Source organism: Labrus mixtus, chromosome 4 (assembly GCF_963584025.1).
Source record: "Labrus mixtus chromosome 4, fLabMix1.1, whole genome shotgun sequence".
In the NCBI taxonomy this organism is placed as follows: Eukaryota; Metazoa; Chordata; class Actinopteri; order Labriformes; family Labridae; genus Labrus; species Labrus mixtus.
Genome location: NC_083615.1, coordinates 31,847,288 through 31,865,550, shown reverse-complemented (window position 1 = coordinate 31,865,550; position 18,263 = coordinate 31,847,288). Strand labels below are relative to the sequence as shown.

The following is an 18,263-nucleotide window of genomic DNA, read 5'->3' as shown; positions in this document are numbered from 1 at the left end:
AATGGAAACTGGATTGGTTTTGGTTTTCATCAAACAACTCAAAAAGTCCCAGTGGTAAGTACTTCACTAGACTCACATCACATGTCCTGCGATGTGACGATTGATAGATCGCTCAGTCCTAGTTACCATCATGAGTTACCATGGTGATGTACCACTGTAAGAAGTGAACCACCTTCCTAGTCCTGAAAACACAGAGTTAATGCTGAAGTTACCTTGATCACAACTAATCCTGCTTCGTTGTACAGGCTACAGGGAAAAAAAGAACCACAGACGGAGAAAGCAAAAAGACACGAAACACTCTGGATTGGAATGGATTTTGAAGGAGAGAGTTCGAAAAAGAGGTAGATGGAAGAATAAAAAGAGAAAGTGTAGAAGTTATTGAGCAAAGATCAACAGAGATTAAGAAAAGAGGAGACACCGCCCGCTGTGTTGATGGATAACATCAACACACCCGGGGCTGTGTGTTCGTTTCCTGCTGCTTTCAGTACTCGCGCCAGAATTGACAAAAACAAAGTGCCAGGCCAGACTTCAAGTAGGTTTAAGAAAAATAAAAGTACCATTTAAATTTTATTGATTTCATCAGAGCAAATTAATAAGAAAAACAGTAGATAAATGGACTTGATAGATAAAAAATGAAATAAAATCATAAAATATAAACCATATCATATATAAATAAAAGTCCTCTTACGCTTTAGGTTTTTCTATAAGTAGTCTCGACTTTTTTTTGCCACAACTTGGTTTGACCCAAAACAAAAACAAGAAGCATGATTTTAATCAGAAGAGAAGGACAGCAGCCTCAGATTTCCACACACAATCACTAGTAAGTTTCTCTTAGAATATTTTTTCTCTTATATAACACTGAAGTACGGAAATACAGATATTATAGTCATCAACCAGATTCAGTTTTCAATATTTGTATTGTCATTATTATCATCATAATACCAGTAGAATAAAAACGGTGGCTTAGATTTCGATATATTTATATATATCTATTCGTATACATAGAGTTTGTGGTTGTAAGTTGGATTCATTGTCCCAAAGTCCATCATTGAAGAAAAAGCAAGGAAGGATCCGTGCTGGGAGGCAAACAAGTACAGCAGCAGATAAAGTACAGACATGAGGAAGGAGAGGGGGATGGAGCAAAGGAAGAGAGAGAGGTGAGTGAGGGGGTAACAGGCGTATACAAAAGAGGACGAGAGAGAAATCTGCACTTGTGGGTAAACAGCATAGTCAAAGGGAGGATCCTGTAGAGGGAGGGGTACATATCTGAAAAAACAGCAGCAGTGACGGCGGCTGGATGAACAGACTCAGAGAAAGGAGATGAAAATGTAGACGGAGGGGATTGAGGTTTATTCAAATGTTTGTGTGGCTGCCGGACGGATGTCAGTGACAGTGGGGTGTAGCATTGCTCTCTATGCGAGTTGTATCAGCACCAGCGTGAGGTTCATTACATACAGTCACAGATAAGTATCAAGTACAAGACTGAAGACAGGATTTTTATCAGAGCTGCGCAATTAATTAATCGTTATCGCGATATGAGCGATTGCAATAAATACATCGCAAAAGTCTGAATTTATCCCGATAAATAAGATAAATGATTTTAAAGAAACAAGCGATACTTTCAGTCAACCTATGGGACGGAGGTCTGGGTATAATGACCATGTTTTCACACCATTTTGAAACACTCAGATGCTAGCTAGCAGCGAGCAAGCAGCTGCCCTCAGATTATCTGGTGCCACTTTGGATGTTTGATTCATTGTGGTGTCAATCATGACTTTGGTTATGTTATTGCAAATCACATGTATTTCTCATATCTTGCAGGCCTTATTTTAATTACACCTATTTTTAAATTATACCCATGACGTTGCTGTATACAGCACACATTGTTTCTTGATTGGCGCCGTCAGTCCAATGTCCGATGTGTAAATTACGTCAATATCGTACCCGATGATGATATTATATCAGATCTGTCTGTCATCTTGTGTGATGCAGCAGAAACAGTGTGTATGGAGAGAAGAAAATACCAAATGATGATTAAGTTATCTCTGTTAATAGATATCTGCATAAAAGCGTAACTAACAATCAAATCCAGATAAAATATTTTGACTTTAGCGACAAATGTTCTCGACGCTGTGTCATGAAAACCGGTCAGCATTTAGATTCCCTGACTTCCTGAAACCCATCAGAAATGATCGATCTGACCTCAGTTCAACAACATTTGTTTTCTTCTCTACTTGAAGACAGACCTGACAGAGCTTGACTTCTTACTGTTTTATAAATCTGCATTATGATGATGTTATTTCAGTTAATTTAAGATTAATCAAAGAGAAAAAAAGGTTTCTGTCGGCTGATGCGAGCCAGAGTGAAGCTGGAGTATATCTTTTATTCTACTGTTTGTGAGGGTGTTCCTCTGGGATGTTATGGACCAATAAATGACAGGTCTGGAACATAAATGCTGCACAGAAAAGGAAGTCTTTCCTGGAAGTCGTTTAACACTGACTGCTGGCTTCGCTGAAAATTACAGAGAAATTGGCATCCGCTCCCAGAGGCGTATAACATCTATCAGACGATGATTGCTGATGGGTTCTGAGATTTGGTTGCTATCAGAAGATATTGTGTAGCGATACATTCAGTATCAACATTTTGTGACTTGGCAAATGTGTTGTATCACGCTTCCTCATCATGACAATTAAAACAGTTATTTAGATGGTGTTACCTGTCTTTCAAAAACTCCATTTCCGTTGCGATTTGGTATTAAAAAACTATTTTTCCTCTGAGACATTTTACAACGATATCACGTTTATATTTTTTGCATGTAATTCATGGATGTAGGAGAAATGGATAGGAGGGGACCAAGGAGACGAATATGTCTTACAAACACAAAGATTTTGAAAAGCCAGTAGTTATTAGGATAACTTTAAAATACGTCTTGACAAGGAATACGTTCACCAGCATCTGATTTTGTAATCACAGTTTTGCGTCCCCTTTAAAGTTTTGGTTTTGGGGTTGAGGCTGATCAAATCAAATCAGTGCTTTTTATCTCGAGCATGAAAAACAGACATAAATATGACCACAGTTAAATGGAGATGACAGGAACAGTTCTTCAAGAGACATTCTTCAAAGCGTATGTTGATCGACGTCGATGAATTAATGATTGAATGAATGAATGTGGAGGAGAGGGAGGGGAGGGAGGGAGGGTTACACTCGGGCTTTAGAACACTCTGGAACATACAAATGATCAATTGCGTCTTTCAGCAGAGAATAAAAAAAGTTTTGGCTGTCCAAAGCTGCAGTCAAGCCACAGAGAAAAAAACAGAGGGAGGATGGATGAAAGGATGGATGAAAGGAGGAGAGTGAAAAAGCTGGCCATGCACTTTAATGTACCGGCTTTGTAATTCTTTTCTCTTTTAATCCTCTAATAATCGTTCTGTGCCACGCTCTTACATCTCTCTTACATCCCTCATCCTTCCTCTTTCCTCCTCCCTCTGCAGTGTCCAATCAGAGTCTGTTGTCACATTCCCTCTTCTGTCTTCTTCTTTTCCGCCATCTTATTCAAGTCCTCTTCTTTTTTCCTACGGCCCTCTTCTTCCTCCATCTGCCTTTTCTCCGTCATCACACTTTTCATCTTTCCCCAGCTCCTCCTCCTTTTCGTTTCCATCCCCTGCTCCACCTCCTCCTCCTCTTCCTCTACATGGGGAACACCAGGAAGCCAGAAAAGGTGGAGTATTTCCATCCTCCCATTAGGTTTCCTCTCTCCAGTTTGAGGTAGGCCCGGTCTCCCTTCTCCATCTGGATCAAAACGCCGTTGCTGGCCGCCTCGCGCGTCACATCCTGGTCGCCGGCAAACGCCGAAATCACCGGCCAGCCGTTGTGCATCAGGCTCACCTGGGGAGGAGGAGGAAGACAGTGAATCAAAAAGGTGGGAAAGAAGGAGTTTCTATAGGAAATAAATGCACCGACTCGTGTTGATTCAATTACAGCAGAGTATTGTATTTGCATGGAGCAGCTTTGTGCAGTCAGCGAATTATCTGACTACCCGTTCGTGCTTCCATTTCTTTTTTTTCAATTACCACTTTGAGAAGATTCAACAAGAGAATTCACAGATACCAAGACTCAACAGACCCACACTGTGTCTGACTCAACAAATGTTTCACTGGGGAATAACATCTTCTTACACAGAAAATCTGCTGTCAGTGACGTGTCTCCTCCCTCACCAGACAACACACACACACACACACACACACACACACACACACACACACACACACACACACACACACACACACACACACACACACACACACACACACACACACACACACACACACACAACAGCGGCTTTTATCTCTTTCTTTGGGAAACAGCAGAAATACAAGCACTCCTTGGATTTCTTCCCCCGTATGTTTCACTTTTTTTTGCTGTTTTATGCTACCCCCTGGCATCGATGCAGTGTTAAAACAAACTGAGATTAATTTTTGGAGGATGGTGTGTTTATGCAGGATCACACTTTATAAAACCTGTGAGATTACTGCCTGTCTGTGAGCAAACTCTCAGTACCCTGCTAAGGCCAGAGAAAGAACACGGGCTGTGTGTTCTGCATTTCCAGGGGTGAAGACTATCACGACATGATGACTGATAAAGCATGAAGAAGAGGGAAAGTCTGCACACCATTTATAAGACTATGCTTTGTAAATTCGAGCTCAAAACTTGCTCCCATCAATGGTTAAAAACCAGCAAAGAGACTGGTTAAAAACAAAAACAACATTTCCCAGTCCAAAGATAGAGTTTATCTCCGTGTGTCTGGATTTTGATTTGTGAGTGTGATCATGGATGACTAACTCACAGAGCAAAGTTTGTGATAAAATATAAGGTAATGAGGATTCTGTAGTGTAACTTTATTTTGTGATCTGTTTTTTAACTCAGAGGATGAGGAACACAGGAGGACATTTATTTTTAAGCATTAGTATGCAGGGATGACTTTACAGCAGATGTGCATTTCTTTGGTTGAAGTCAAACTCTGAATATATTGCAGTTTCAATATATTATAATTATATTTTTGATTACTTCACAATACCACACTTGGACCTATCAGGATAATTTGCTGCATTGTTCTTTTTTGCACATCCTTAGACAACTATTTGAAATTGGGAGGTAGTGTGTGTTTTTCCTCTCAAAACCATTTTAAACCACTGCTGTAACAAAACAAAGAAAACAGTTTCATTATGTAGCAAGGCTGTGGTTAGGTTGATGTTGTTTATCACAGAAACAACGTTGATAGGCTGAGATAAAGATAAGTCCATAAGTCCCTTGTTACAGATAAGGAGACATGGTGGATTTGTTTGAAATGACTTCAGCACTTCAATAAGGTTGGTGGATCTTTGTTGGATAAAAAAAAAACATGGCATCCAAAAAGTTAAACTTACGGTTGGAAAAGGAAAAGGTACAATGACTTTTTGACAAATCCACAGACAAAAGTTATTTTCACATAGAGCACTCGTAAGATTTCTAGAAGGTTTTTAGGCAGAATGCCCCTGAATCTTCCTGAGAGGGTTATCTACAGAGGGAAACTATCCCTGTTGGACAAGAAGGTAAAGAACAGAGAATTGACGAAGCAACAGAGCCCGCTATATGGTGTTGTAATGAGATTATTTGGCTTTTTATCAATGCTACCTGTAGTTTGACATACTGGTGAACAGAAAACATAATGAATCAGTTTTATTATGTGCACAGAGATCGCACCAGTCGTGTGCATACAGTTGATGGTCATGCGTCAGTTAAAGGATATAAATGTCACCACCCACTCCCACTTTCTTACAGTGAATTTTCCCCGACTAACATGCAGAAAACGTACTAAGGGGCTGGCAGGAACACATTAAGGTTAAGTGGGAATTAAAAATGTTTACAATCACACATGCAGCTCACCCTGAAAACCTCAGGCACTGTTTGTGAGTTTTGTGAAAGCACCCACAGAAATGTTTTTCCCTCTATCAGTAACATTTAGTGTTTTGAGGAACTCAGGTTGTGTCCAAACGTACACACTCATTCTGTACTCTCCTCTCCCTACATAGAGTTTTCTAGTCTGGACTTTATATAGTGAACTCATCTGCACATAAAAAAACCCATTTCAGATTCTGTTTGCTTTCTGTCCGGTCACTGATAATGACGTCATTGTTGTTGTACTTCTAAAACGTGTCGCAATGCTGTCCATAGATAAAGAATGAATAACGGCATACACTGACTGGACATATTTTCACAAAACAATTACATAAAATAAATACGTATAGAGTCATGTTTTTTTAATTAGATAATGAAAACTATTTTGTGCTGCTACTTAATTGTTTGTGCATCGATACTCTTGTGACTGTCATCATCATAAGGAGATACTTATGATACTCCTTCAAACGTCCTTTACTCTGTATTAAAACAGCTGGATATAAACTGTCCTGTGTTTCTGTGGTCATGCTGGTCGAGCTCCTCTCGCCAGTCTGCCAAGAAAGAGAGCAGACAAACCTCACTTATCAGTTGGTTGCCGAAGCTTTGTACCACAATGCATACTGGTATGTAGAGGGTATGATAATGCATACTTATACAGTCATTCAGATAACACTATAAAATGGCCATTGTCCCGGACGCTGATAGCCATGTACGGAGGATAAAGTCCTCATCGCAGCAGCTGTGGGTTCAAATCGGACCTCGGATAAAAAAAAGAATTTAAAAAAGGCTCATTGCCCTATATTGTGCACTATACAGTGAGTAGTGGGTGATTTCCAAATACCTCCTCATTAGACCATGTTCCCATGGAGGCCATGTTGTAGTGACGTCATTCTCAGGGTGGGAAGCCTAAAGGTTGTTATCAGGTCGTGCTGTTATGCTCCAGGTTTAAGTCATGCTAACGTCGCAAATCTGAGTAACTGTTTTTATTTTAAAGCTTCCTGATTGATGAGAAAGTACACAGATAATGGTAACTGAATGTCTGGAGACACATCAGGCCATAATGTGATTTATAAATCATATTTAATAACATGTTACCTACCGCTAACGTTAGCATTTAGGCCCTTCACAGTTAACATGTACGTTTGAGAATCACGGATATTAAAGGAAAGGTGTTAATTAATTTAAGATACTGATGCTCATCTTGAACACATTTATATTAGCCTGAGCTCAAACATGCTGGATCTATTTTAATCATGTTAACATGACTTGAATCCATGCATAACAGTAAAAAAACAATAACAACATTTTGGCTTCCCATCCTGAGAGTGATGTCACAGCAACATGGTCGCTATAGGAATATGTACTGGGATATTACCGCAACAAAACATCCAATCCTGAAACAAATATCTAAACATGACAACCCAGAGAAAAAGGAATCTCACAAGCATCCACCATAACATGTTGCCTAGAGATCTACCTCACAAAATGATTTTTATCCTGAAGATGAGTAGTATGTTATCATCCTCTCATGGGAGAAAAACAGCTAGCTATTATTTAAAGAAGCTAAGTTGATTAGTTCTTTCACTTGCTCACTTTCTTGAAACAAATGCCACGTTCACATCGCAAGCCTTAATACTGAATTCTGATTTTTATTTGACTCAAATCTGATTGTTGTGGGGTGCCAGTAGCCTATTGGTTAGTGTGCACGCATCATGTATGGAGGAAATAGTTCTCCAAGCGGTTGTCTCTCTCTCTCTCTCTCTCTCTCTCTCTCTCTCTCTCTCTCTCCATCTGGTTTCTGACTCTACCCTCTGTCCTATATCTTTTTTCACGATTAACATTTTATTGAATTTTCCAATCATCAAGTACATACAGACATATTGGTGACAAATAATCATTAAAGTATTTGTATATAAAGGTAAAGAACAACAAACAAAAACATTAATTGGGAGAATCTAACAAAATAAGACTAAAAGATAAAGAAAAAGCTATCAACTGAAAAAATACAACAACAAAAAACAAAATAAACAACTAAAGTGCACACGTTGCTCGGCGACGACAGGCCATATAGTACAGTGTGATGACTCCCGAGGGGTTGCACCTCTCTCCTATATCTAAATAAAGGCATGAGAAGCCCAAAAAAGAAATCTTTAAAAAAAATCTGATTTTTGTTGTTTGAAGGTTACTTTTTATATGTGGCCTATCAGAGTCCTGTGTGAGCTGGTCACGGACTAAACTGACCAGCACGTGCAAAAGAACAACAACATAGATGTCACACACAGCTCGACTTGCTTCTGTCCTGCAAGTCCTGCGGTTTATCTCTGAATCAAAAGGACTAGGAGGCATAAGGTACATTTTTTTAAAAAGGACAGCGCCATCACCAGATCTAGTTACACCTCTTGACTGTGCTGCTTTAATAAACTCTAACGGCTCATTTACCGAATGCTGAGACATTGATCGTGAAGGATCGGACATATGGGCATGATCACACTGTTTACGCAGAAAAGACTGATCAAACCCAGATCAGATTTGTATATGTATGTGCGATGCCCAACGTTTTTCAAGAGTAGCAAAGCATGGCAAATTTTATGAGAGGACTTCCAGGTGGACATAGGGCTGAAAAAGACTACACACCAGACGTCACATATTTGAAAGTTTCATGTTTCTCTTTGAAAGTGGCTTGTTAGTTTTTTTCAGTTTGTTGTCACATTCTGAACATCCTGTCATTTTTGCAGCCAATCTTTCAGATCAATTCTAAGAATAAATAGTTTGCACAGAATGGGGGTTTAGTGTACGTCGATATATGCTGATGTGTACAGTGAGGGCTTGAAAATAATTTTAATCTGCCAGAGGGGGGCCGGCAGAAGAAGTTTGGGAACCACAGAGCTATCTGTTATGTCGCACATCCCATGTACAGACTCTAGAGTCAATATCGCAGCGACTTTGGGTTTGAACCTGATCTCGGCTTTTTGCTGCGTGTGATCCCTCAATCTTTCCTCCCCAACTGTCTTGCGTCTCTTCAGCTGCTCTTAAAATGGCCAAAAAAAACATTTTAAAAAATCGTATATTATCACAAATGAGCAAAAATAGAAAAAGATGAGTCACATTTACAACAGCTACTGTGAGGGATTTTCAGTTTGAGTTTATTTTGGCGCAAGTTGTGTACGAAGCGGGTATGTCTTTTTTCTTTGCTGATTTTGTCCAGTATAGTTTTCGTCGTACTTCAACAAAAACTGTGATCCTGCTTTCTTTAAGCTGTCAAAAATATCTCTTACCGAGGAATCTTAGCTGTGAGACATGAAAACAAAGGCTGTTTCAGTTTAACTCACACCTACCCCACAATAGTAGTTTTAGCTATTAAAGAAATCTATAAAGGAAACTATATAGAAATTGTCGGTCTTTTTTGCTGATCAATTAATCAATAAAAAATACATACAGTAAAAGCCAGATTGAATAAAATAGTTTTTAGACTGCTTGTAAAAATCTCAATACTCTCAGCTCCTCCTTTTTGCTTTTGTCGGTCACAGGACATCATGTTGAGTTAAGCAACAAGTTCTGACTGACTTCCACACCTTAGCTCAACATCAGTCAAAAATATGTCTGCACACCCAGGAAGACGGTAACTGTAAAGCTGTTGCTAACTGATGAAAACACAGCCATAAACATCCCATAATTATACACTTATCTAAATCACTCTACCTGATGGTCAGGAGAGATGTGTGTGTGCGAGTGTGTGTGTGTGTGTGTGTGTGTGTGTGTGTGTGTGTGTGTGTGTGTGTGTGTGTGTGTGCGTGCGTGTGTGTGCAAATGTGTGTGCAAGAGATGGAGAGCCTGTCAGAGTAAAGAGCTCTCCTGGCCAGGCACTCCTCTTAATAGAAAACTGAACACAGTGACTCCGGCTGAGTGTCAATGTGTGCGTGCGTGTGTGTGTGTGTGTGTGCGCGTGTGTTCGCGTGTGTGTGTGTGCTCTGAACAGCAGGTTGTGAATTTGTTGAGAACACTCAGACTATACTTAAACAATTTTTTATAATTATCAAAATGTAAGGTCATGGCAGAATACACATTTCAAAATGTTGAAAAGTAAGTCATTTAGGCCCACAACACAGGGACTAAAAGAGTTTGTGTGTGTCGTACAGTAACGAGGATGTGGAGGCCAAAGGCACATCAGCCAGTATGACTTTAGAGAACAGTGTTTGGCTGTCTGACCTGAACTTGGCTCCTGTTGAACACATATTGAACCATAGGAGAAATAAGTCTTCTCCTCATACAAGTTTATTCAAGATGAAACTCTTTACTTTGACAGATTTTTCTCCCTTTTTCTCATCCACAGGCTTCCTCAGAAGTTGACACAACTCACAGTGGCTTGAAACACTGCACACTGAGGAGCAGAGGTCACCAAAGTCAGCAAGTTTCTAAGCGCTCTGAGGGCAGCGTGTGAGGAAATACACAATACACATCTGTGGAAATCAAAAAACTTACCATTAACATTTTAGTTTATCTGATTGGCTTTAAACTAGTGCTGTCAATAAGTGAATTCCGTCATAATTAAAGGAAGAATGTGCGACTTTTTGAACCAGTAGATGTCACTGTTGAGTGCCAGCATGAAACCAAAACAAACTGCTATTTGGGGACAACTCCGCCATATTTAAAGCCTCCGCTCTCATCCAACGACACACCTCCGACCCCCCTCGATTTGAGTTCAAACAGAAGAGTTTTGCATGTGGTGGACAACATTGCCATAGGCTCAAGCTGCAATCGCCTGTGGCCTGCATTGTTGTGTTAGCAGGCTAATGTTAGCATACTTTAGTTAGCCATCCAGTCCAAACCTGATGTAAACATGGTGCCGACAACAACACAGCCGGCGGGACTCTCTCACTCATTGTCGACAGTTGTGACTCAGAGAGAAATTTACGAAGCATATACTCGATTTCTGCTGTATTTATGTATGAGTAAACAATGCCGTACATTCTTCCTTTAATCAGAGTAGAGGCTTTTATTAATCACAATCACAATTTTGAAATGCTTGTATATCCTTTAAAAATGTTTGAATAAATCTAAATCTGCAACACTGAAATGCAACGAAAGCTTCAAGCAGCCTGTTGCAGCACAGCCCAAATAGTTCATTTAGGATTTTGGGATGGCACATCAGATTTCAAGTGGTGCCCAGGCTGACCTGTCCACCGTCTGGAATCACCCCTGCTGCCCAGACATAATTAACCGAGCCCATCCAGGTCATTGTGAACTCCACTACGCATGCAAAGGCACCTTTTATTCAACATTAAAGAAGCAAACACAGGACCACTCAGACAACAACATTTTCACTTTGCACGGTTTTATCAACATGTTTCCACAAACAACAACGTGAGTACACAATGTTTCATCTAAAGTGAATGTTTTGTGGTCAGATAGCCTCACTATGATGCATAACAAAGGTGTGCAGAGACGTCATGACTGTATCTATATCTGAATCTGTTCAACACCAAAAAAAAGCAAATGATCCTCTCAAATGATTGGTTTGACTTTCCTCCATTCACTCTCACCGTGTCTGCATTGATCAACAATCAGGGCCTTAAAGATTGTAACGTTATCCCACAGCCCGCTAAAAAGTCTCTGAACTGATCCAAACAGACACACTGGTACAATGATCCAATGGAACATAATACCTAACAATGTACTGGAACAAATGTATGTAAAACAAAAACAAGTTATTATTTTGGCCCGGGAAAAAAAATGGTTGGCCAGTGAATTTTTTAATCTATCATGATTACCCACCTCAGCCAAAATGGAAAAACATCAACACAAGCAAGTCATGTGTTTGTTGAAGCTTTTGTGGCTGTATAACGTGTGGAATCAGTTATTCTACTGGAAACAATCAAAAAGCTACATCCATATCTGTTGACTAAATGTGGTTACATCGTTTAACACAGAATTAGAAAAAAACAAAATTGCAAAAACCTGAATTTGGGGAAAAAATAGAATGGAATCTGGAAAAGGATTGAAGGGATTTTATAAGGGCCCTACACAACAAACAATTTATCTGCTCATCTCTTCATGGTGAAATGATTCCAGTGACACCAACATGTGACAAAGTTACACCAGAAGAGTACAACTGTTTTATTGTAACTGCAAATATTGGCATAAGTATATTTCATTAAAAACACAAAGTTATAATGATCTGTCTCTCTCTATCTAGGGTCAAACCATTACCTTTTTGCTACCATTGTATAGTTGATCGTGATTAATCACATGTTTGAAATTCCATAATTTAGCATTTAAAATAATACATTTTTAAGGCTTTTATTTCAATATCTTTACTATCATGAGTTTAGATACTTTACTTGTTTTTTTGTATTTAACTCTGCTTTTATTTTGAAATAAAGTAAGGATCTCATGGTAGAGCAAAGGTTACAATATTGACCTAACAACAGAAAAAGTAACTTGTTACAGATTAAAAACTAAATGAAAACAGATAAAGTGGCATATGTTACATCATTTTAAGTTGCTTTTTAAGTTGTATTTTTGGGTTATACTTCTGCCTTTATTGGATAGGACAGATGAAGAGAGGCAGGAGTTGATTGGAGGAGAGAGTGAGATATGACATGCAGCAAAGAGCCACTGCGATGAGAACCATAGCCAATGTACAGAGGGTGTGCAACTTAACCACTACTCCATCCGTCACCCCCTATATTCTTTTAAAAACATTCAACTGTTTACAAGAATTAGTGTAGGAGAATAGTAAACTATTTTTTCTTGAATGTTGAAATTTGACATTTAGACCTCAAAGTTCATTGCAGCCATTAACGACAGACACAGCTGCAGATTTTGAGTGAAGGACACCAGCGCAGAATTACAGCAGAAAATAAATCTCCAAGTGGAGTTTATTAAGAGGCAAAGGAGGAGGTGCAAAAGGTTTTAAAAACAATAATTATAATGATTCTCAGTCCGCTTTCATTCTTTCAAAACTGTTACGCTAAGTCTGCTCAGGTATCATATTAGAAACATTATATAGAAACATGAACTTTCTATTTGACTTTCATCATTTCCTGCAGCAGAAAGTACACAAATACAGAGAAGGTATTTCCTCCCACACCTAAAATGTCAAGCTGAGCTCATATTCTCACAATGTTGATGGCAGTCACTTGACTAAATAGAACATTGCATGCAGATAGTGCAGCCAAAGACTTCTACTTAACCCCATTAACCTCAAGATCATAATTTGAAATGTAAGGAAATGAGAAGGTGACACAAAGTGACCGACGGACACCAGCATATGTGGATAAAGAAGCTACAAAAACTCACATTTTAACAAGTGTGTTCACAAACCAGCCCGTTAGCCGGTCTCCGTACTGTTTGATACAACGGCTCAGAGATATCATATCACACACTCCACGTGCAAACAGTTTGCAAACAACAGGCTGAAGACGTTTGCAGAGTACCATGTTAGTCGTCATGGTTCTTCCCACAGCGTCTTCCTTACCCTCTACTTTTTTTTACACCCAACCTGTTTGGTTGTGTTAAGCAAAGTCGAGTTCGTTTGCCAAGTTAATGCGGTTTGTTTGCGCTGATGTGAAAGCTGTCAATCCAATCCAGGTACTGACCAACAACCAGGCCCAGACCGCTTTAAAGGTGGGTCTCAGTGGCCCACTTTCTTTTTGATTCTGGTGCGGTTCATTTCAACGATTTAACGATCCGACCCAACTGCAAGAAGCATCGTGTTTTTTTTGTTTTTTTATTAAACCGTAGCAAAGGTCCTCTTTATTTATCATTGCTGAACCTGTTTAAAATCTGATGGCTCACTTTCTGACTGGAAGTGTGTTTTATTCATGATCAGGATTATTTACACAACTGTTGTTTATAAATATTTATCATGCCATAAAATCTATAGAAAGCCACCTTGACCATGTAAACCATTTCAAGATCCAACCACCGCAGCAGCCACAATTTACACATCTGTCAGCCCACTGACAAAGAAACACCGATTTTTTTTCCATTTGAAGATGTACTGTACTTTCCTGATCATAATATTCCAACAAAAATGTCCCTGCTGCATCGGCAATGTTCCCACAATCTAAATCTAGTGAAAGACTTGAACCAATCACATAACATCCATTAAAATCCACAGATTGATTCATATTTGTCGCCATCGTCGCTGTTCCCGATATCCCTCTGTGTTTTCTGTATTACTTAATGTATTTGAACATTTTTTCCTTTAAAAACATGGTGGCCATACTCTGACCTTTGGATGACACCTCATTTGGCCAATTAAGACTTTCCATTTACTACTTCATGCCTAAAATAGCCAATGAGAGCACAAGTTGAAAAAAAGGTACCTTCTCCTGTTCTATTTGCATGAAACTATGCCAGTGACTAACGTTTGTTGTAGCCAATGAAAATCTAAACATGAGACCATGCTGTGTCTTTGTCTCTGTAGGATTTTTACCGCAAGGGAGTCCGACCAATCAGAGAGCATTTTCCTCCCCCGCGTATCACACATTTTGGTCCGCCTGTAAATGTCCCTCATTGAACACAGACCAAATGTGAGGTAAATATGCAGCTATGTAACAAACTGGTCCATGACTGGGACCAGAGCAAAGGTGTGAAAACGTCTTAAGAGGGGTAGCAGAGCAGCACTATATACGTTTAAAATACAATAGTGCAGTTAAACTCAGAGACCTTTTGGTACCAAACCAAATGAATACATATTCTTTCTTTAAAAAATAACACTCCACACTCACATTTCGCTTGCTGTCTTAGCATGATTTTTTGAACTACTGATAAAGATAAAGACAAACTTTATTGATCCCACATGGGGGAAATGTTTTCATTACAACAGCTCAAGAAAACAGGAAACAGGAATATAATTATTAAAAATAACAAGAAGTTTATGGCTTATATTGACTTAAAAAAAAGATGTTTATCTGCTCTCCTCAGGTGAGGTTTTCATTAAGTGTAATGACATTTTTGACTAGAAATAAGACAAACACACTTGGTAAGATTTGAGTTTTTGCAGCGATACAGAAAAAAGATAGTCCCCAAAAATATGCAGGATGTGGGAGTTTGCCAAAGGAACTAAACAACAGACGCGAGAGGGAGACAGGGATATAGGGGATGGGTGGAGGGTTGGAGGGGGCGACATGGTTCCTGTCCAGTGTGCATGTAATGCCTCCAAACAGAGACAGAGATAGCAGACAAAGACGAGCCAGCACAGCCACATCACTCTGTTACCCTCAGCTACACACACACACAAGCACACTCAAATCATGCAGACCAAATCCACCCTCCTGCCCATCCGACCAGTCAGCCTGGTCACTCATGTGGAACTCACACATACAAAGCTTCCCACTTTCCCCAAAACACATGTATTTTCTCCTTGTATGCATATACAAACACAATCTATTTTTATAAAGTAAATTAAAGAAACATGTCCCTTTGTTGTCTTGCACACAAAGGTCTCTTGCAAAGAATTGCTAAGTTGACTGTTTTAAAACATGATGAGGTTTTCATCACACAGAGCCAAAGGGCTTGTGTAATCTTTGACAGTTGGCATAGCTGATACAAAGAGGGGATGTGTAAATTTAGATTGTTAAATGCAGCATCCCCAAGTGGAATTTCTTTTTGGTACAGGGAGGATTTTTTTTTGTATTTAGGCATCACACCAAAGTCTGGTCTTTTTTTACAAGCCATTCCTCAGAGTCAAATCTCCTGCTTCAAAATGATGGCAGTGGTCAAAACACAGCTTTTATAACTTTGTGCCTGCAGCTGATTAGAGTCCATTATCTTGTGTAAGGCTTTTTCCGGCATCATGACAGCTTTAATTCATACCTAGGGGATGTAGAAAATTGCCAGAAAATGATATTTTTTCCCAACAGGATAACGTGTGAAATTGAGAGTATTTACAGAAAAAGTGTGCAAGTCTGGAAATGGCTCAAATATCTGTCTTTCTGTCTAATTTTACTGTCTCCCCTTCTCTGTGTTGCTCAGACACACACAGAGCCACAGCAGGTCAGTGTGTGGTGTGTCCCAGTGATATATGGCTCTAATAAAGCTGTGACAGTGGCTTGAAAGAATGAGACTGTAGCCACCACACACACACACACACACACACACACACACACACAGACACACACACAGACACACACACACAGACACACACACACACACACACACACACACACACACACACACACACACACACACACACACACACACACACAAACATACACAAACACACACACACACACACACACACACACACACACACACACACACAGACACACACACAAACATACACAAACACACACAAACACACACACACACACACACACACACACACACACAGACACACACAAACACACACAAACACACACACACACACACACACCTGTGTGAATGAATAACATGTGGCAGTTGTGCCAGTGTGCAGCTGTCTGCTACTACTTCCTCATGGCACACACACACAAAGACGTGCAGACACTCAAAACACACACCACACTGTCAGCACCAAACCCTTACAATTACCAGCCATAAATATAAAAGCATGATAATAGGGCTGCGCATCTTGTCAGGCCTCGATCGATCTGCATTCATTAATGCATAAGCACCAATTAACTGGCTAAGTAACAGAGAGAGAGTCAGAATAACCGAGGGAGAGCGATACTTAGAGAGAGTGACAGAAAGAGAGAGGGGGGGGGAGGGGGGTGAAATGCAGAAAAAATTGGAAGGGGAAAAATAAAATCTGGCACATATACGTAGCCTATGTAAATATAAATTGTCGTCTGGGTGCAGCACTTAATGCGAACGACATAGTGACATCCTGTTATTGCATCCTGTCGGCTCTGCTGTATTGACATCGCTTTCTTTTGTCAAGTTCACTTTTATGTTATATTTACATGTGTCTTTTCCGCAACACTTTCTTGCCACCTCCATCCATACGTGTTCGTCCTGTCCATTATTTTTACACATCCATCTTTACAGTGCGATAGAGATCGTCATCATGATGGATACAAACATAATTGTAAGGGGGAAGTTAGGGAAGTTTCCTAAAGGTAGCAGAAAATGATTTCCTGGTCCCTCAGGGGGGAAAGAGTGTAAAAAAGAAAACCTTACAAAACAGGGAAAGTATTCCTAGGGAAACAAATAGTGTAAATGGATGCAGCTCAGGAGAAGTAGATTGGATGAATAAAGTGTTACTTCATTCAGAGACATGCATGCCAACCGGACAACTGGAGGTTATCTTTGAAGACTCTACAAACTCATTTGGTTTGAAAACCGTTACCTACTAGGAACAAATATGACTAGCATTGTGTAAACCTAATATTGTCAGTTTGTGTAACAGTTTAGGCCCGCCATTTTCTTAGTTTCAAAACCATTTAAGAGTTGCCAAAAGAGTTCAGTCAGTGCCAAGACTTTTACTCATCAGTAGGGATGTAACGATACCTCTCAAACCATAAACTAAAAGTAAGTCTGAAACAGCATTTCTGGCGACCACCACAGATGGGTTTCAAAGTCTCAAAAACCAGTGGGTGATGACACTGAAACTGCGTCCATGTTTTTGTTGGTAAAGACACAGAGGAAGGGAGGGAAGCTTTGAGGTTAAGAACAAGTCGCGTTACAAAGAAGGAGTTTAGACTCAAGTAGGCCTGGCTGATAAAACAATAACGTTAATTATTGCGATATAATTAATTATTTTGAGGTTATTTTTCTCAACATAAATATAACAAACGTTGATATATTTAAACCTACAATTACACCAGAAGACATGTGAGGCTGAAACAGGAAACACCATAAACCTTTTCCACCATTTGAAACAATATCACCTGTTAGAACACAAGAAAGCAAGAAATGACCAACCGTCCAAAACAAGTGTTAGTGTTGCTCTCCAGCAGAACTCTCATATCAGAGTTTTCCAGTTCTTGTAGGTATGGAAAGCTTGCTCTGTAGTCTTTTTCAATGTTAAAGAATTCATGTCATAGTATGCGCTGCCACCTGTAAACAGCCTTTACTGCCTGTCTCTATTATTGATAGTGAGTGGTAATTGTAAATACTCAGATTATTAAATGTAAATAAATATTACAGTTTGTGATGACAGTTATTAGTCAAGAACCGAAGAAGAAGTAGTAGTAGTAGAAGAAGAAGAGGAAGAGGATGTGAACGAGAATGAGTGCGATCAGATCTCAATGTGGACACTCGAGACGCATTGAATACCAGGTATAAATGTATGTGGTCAAGCGCTATCAGATTGCTATCCCATAACAGAAAATGCATTTTAATGCCAGGTAGCCTCTAAAGGCAGGGGTCTACTACGTCATCCAGCATCCAAAGTCAATATG

At 39.6% G+C, this 18,263-nt stretch overlaps 1 protein-coding gene across 1 annotated transcript in view; it reads right to left on the bottom strand.

Moving 5' to 3' along the window:
* Nucleotides 1–533: 533 nt before the first annotated feature.
* cbln1 (cerebellin 1 precursor) overlaps nt 534–18,263 on the bottom strand; it is a 31,126-nt gene continuing 13,396 nt past the window's right edge. Inside the window, exon 3 of the mRNA XM_061036939.1 lies at nt 534–3,885. Within this exon, the coding sequence (XP_060892922.1) occupies nt 3,688–3,885 (198 nt within the window). The 3' untranslated portion in view covers nt 534–3,687. The remainder of the gene's footprint in view (nt 3,886–18,263) is intronic.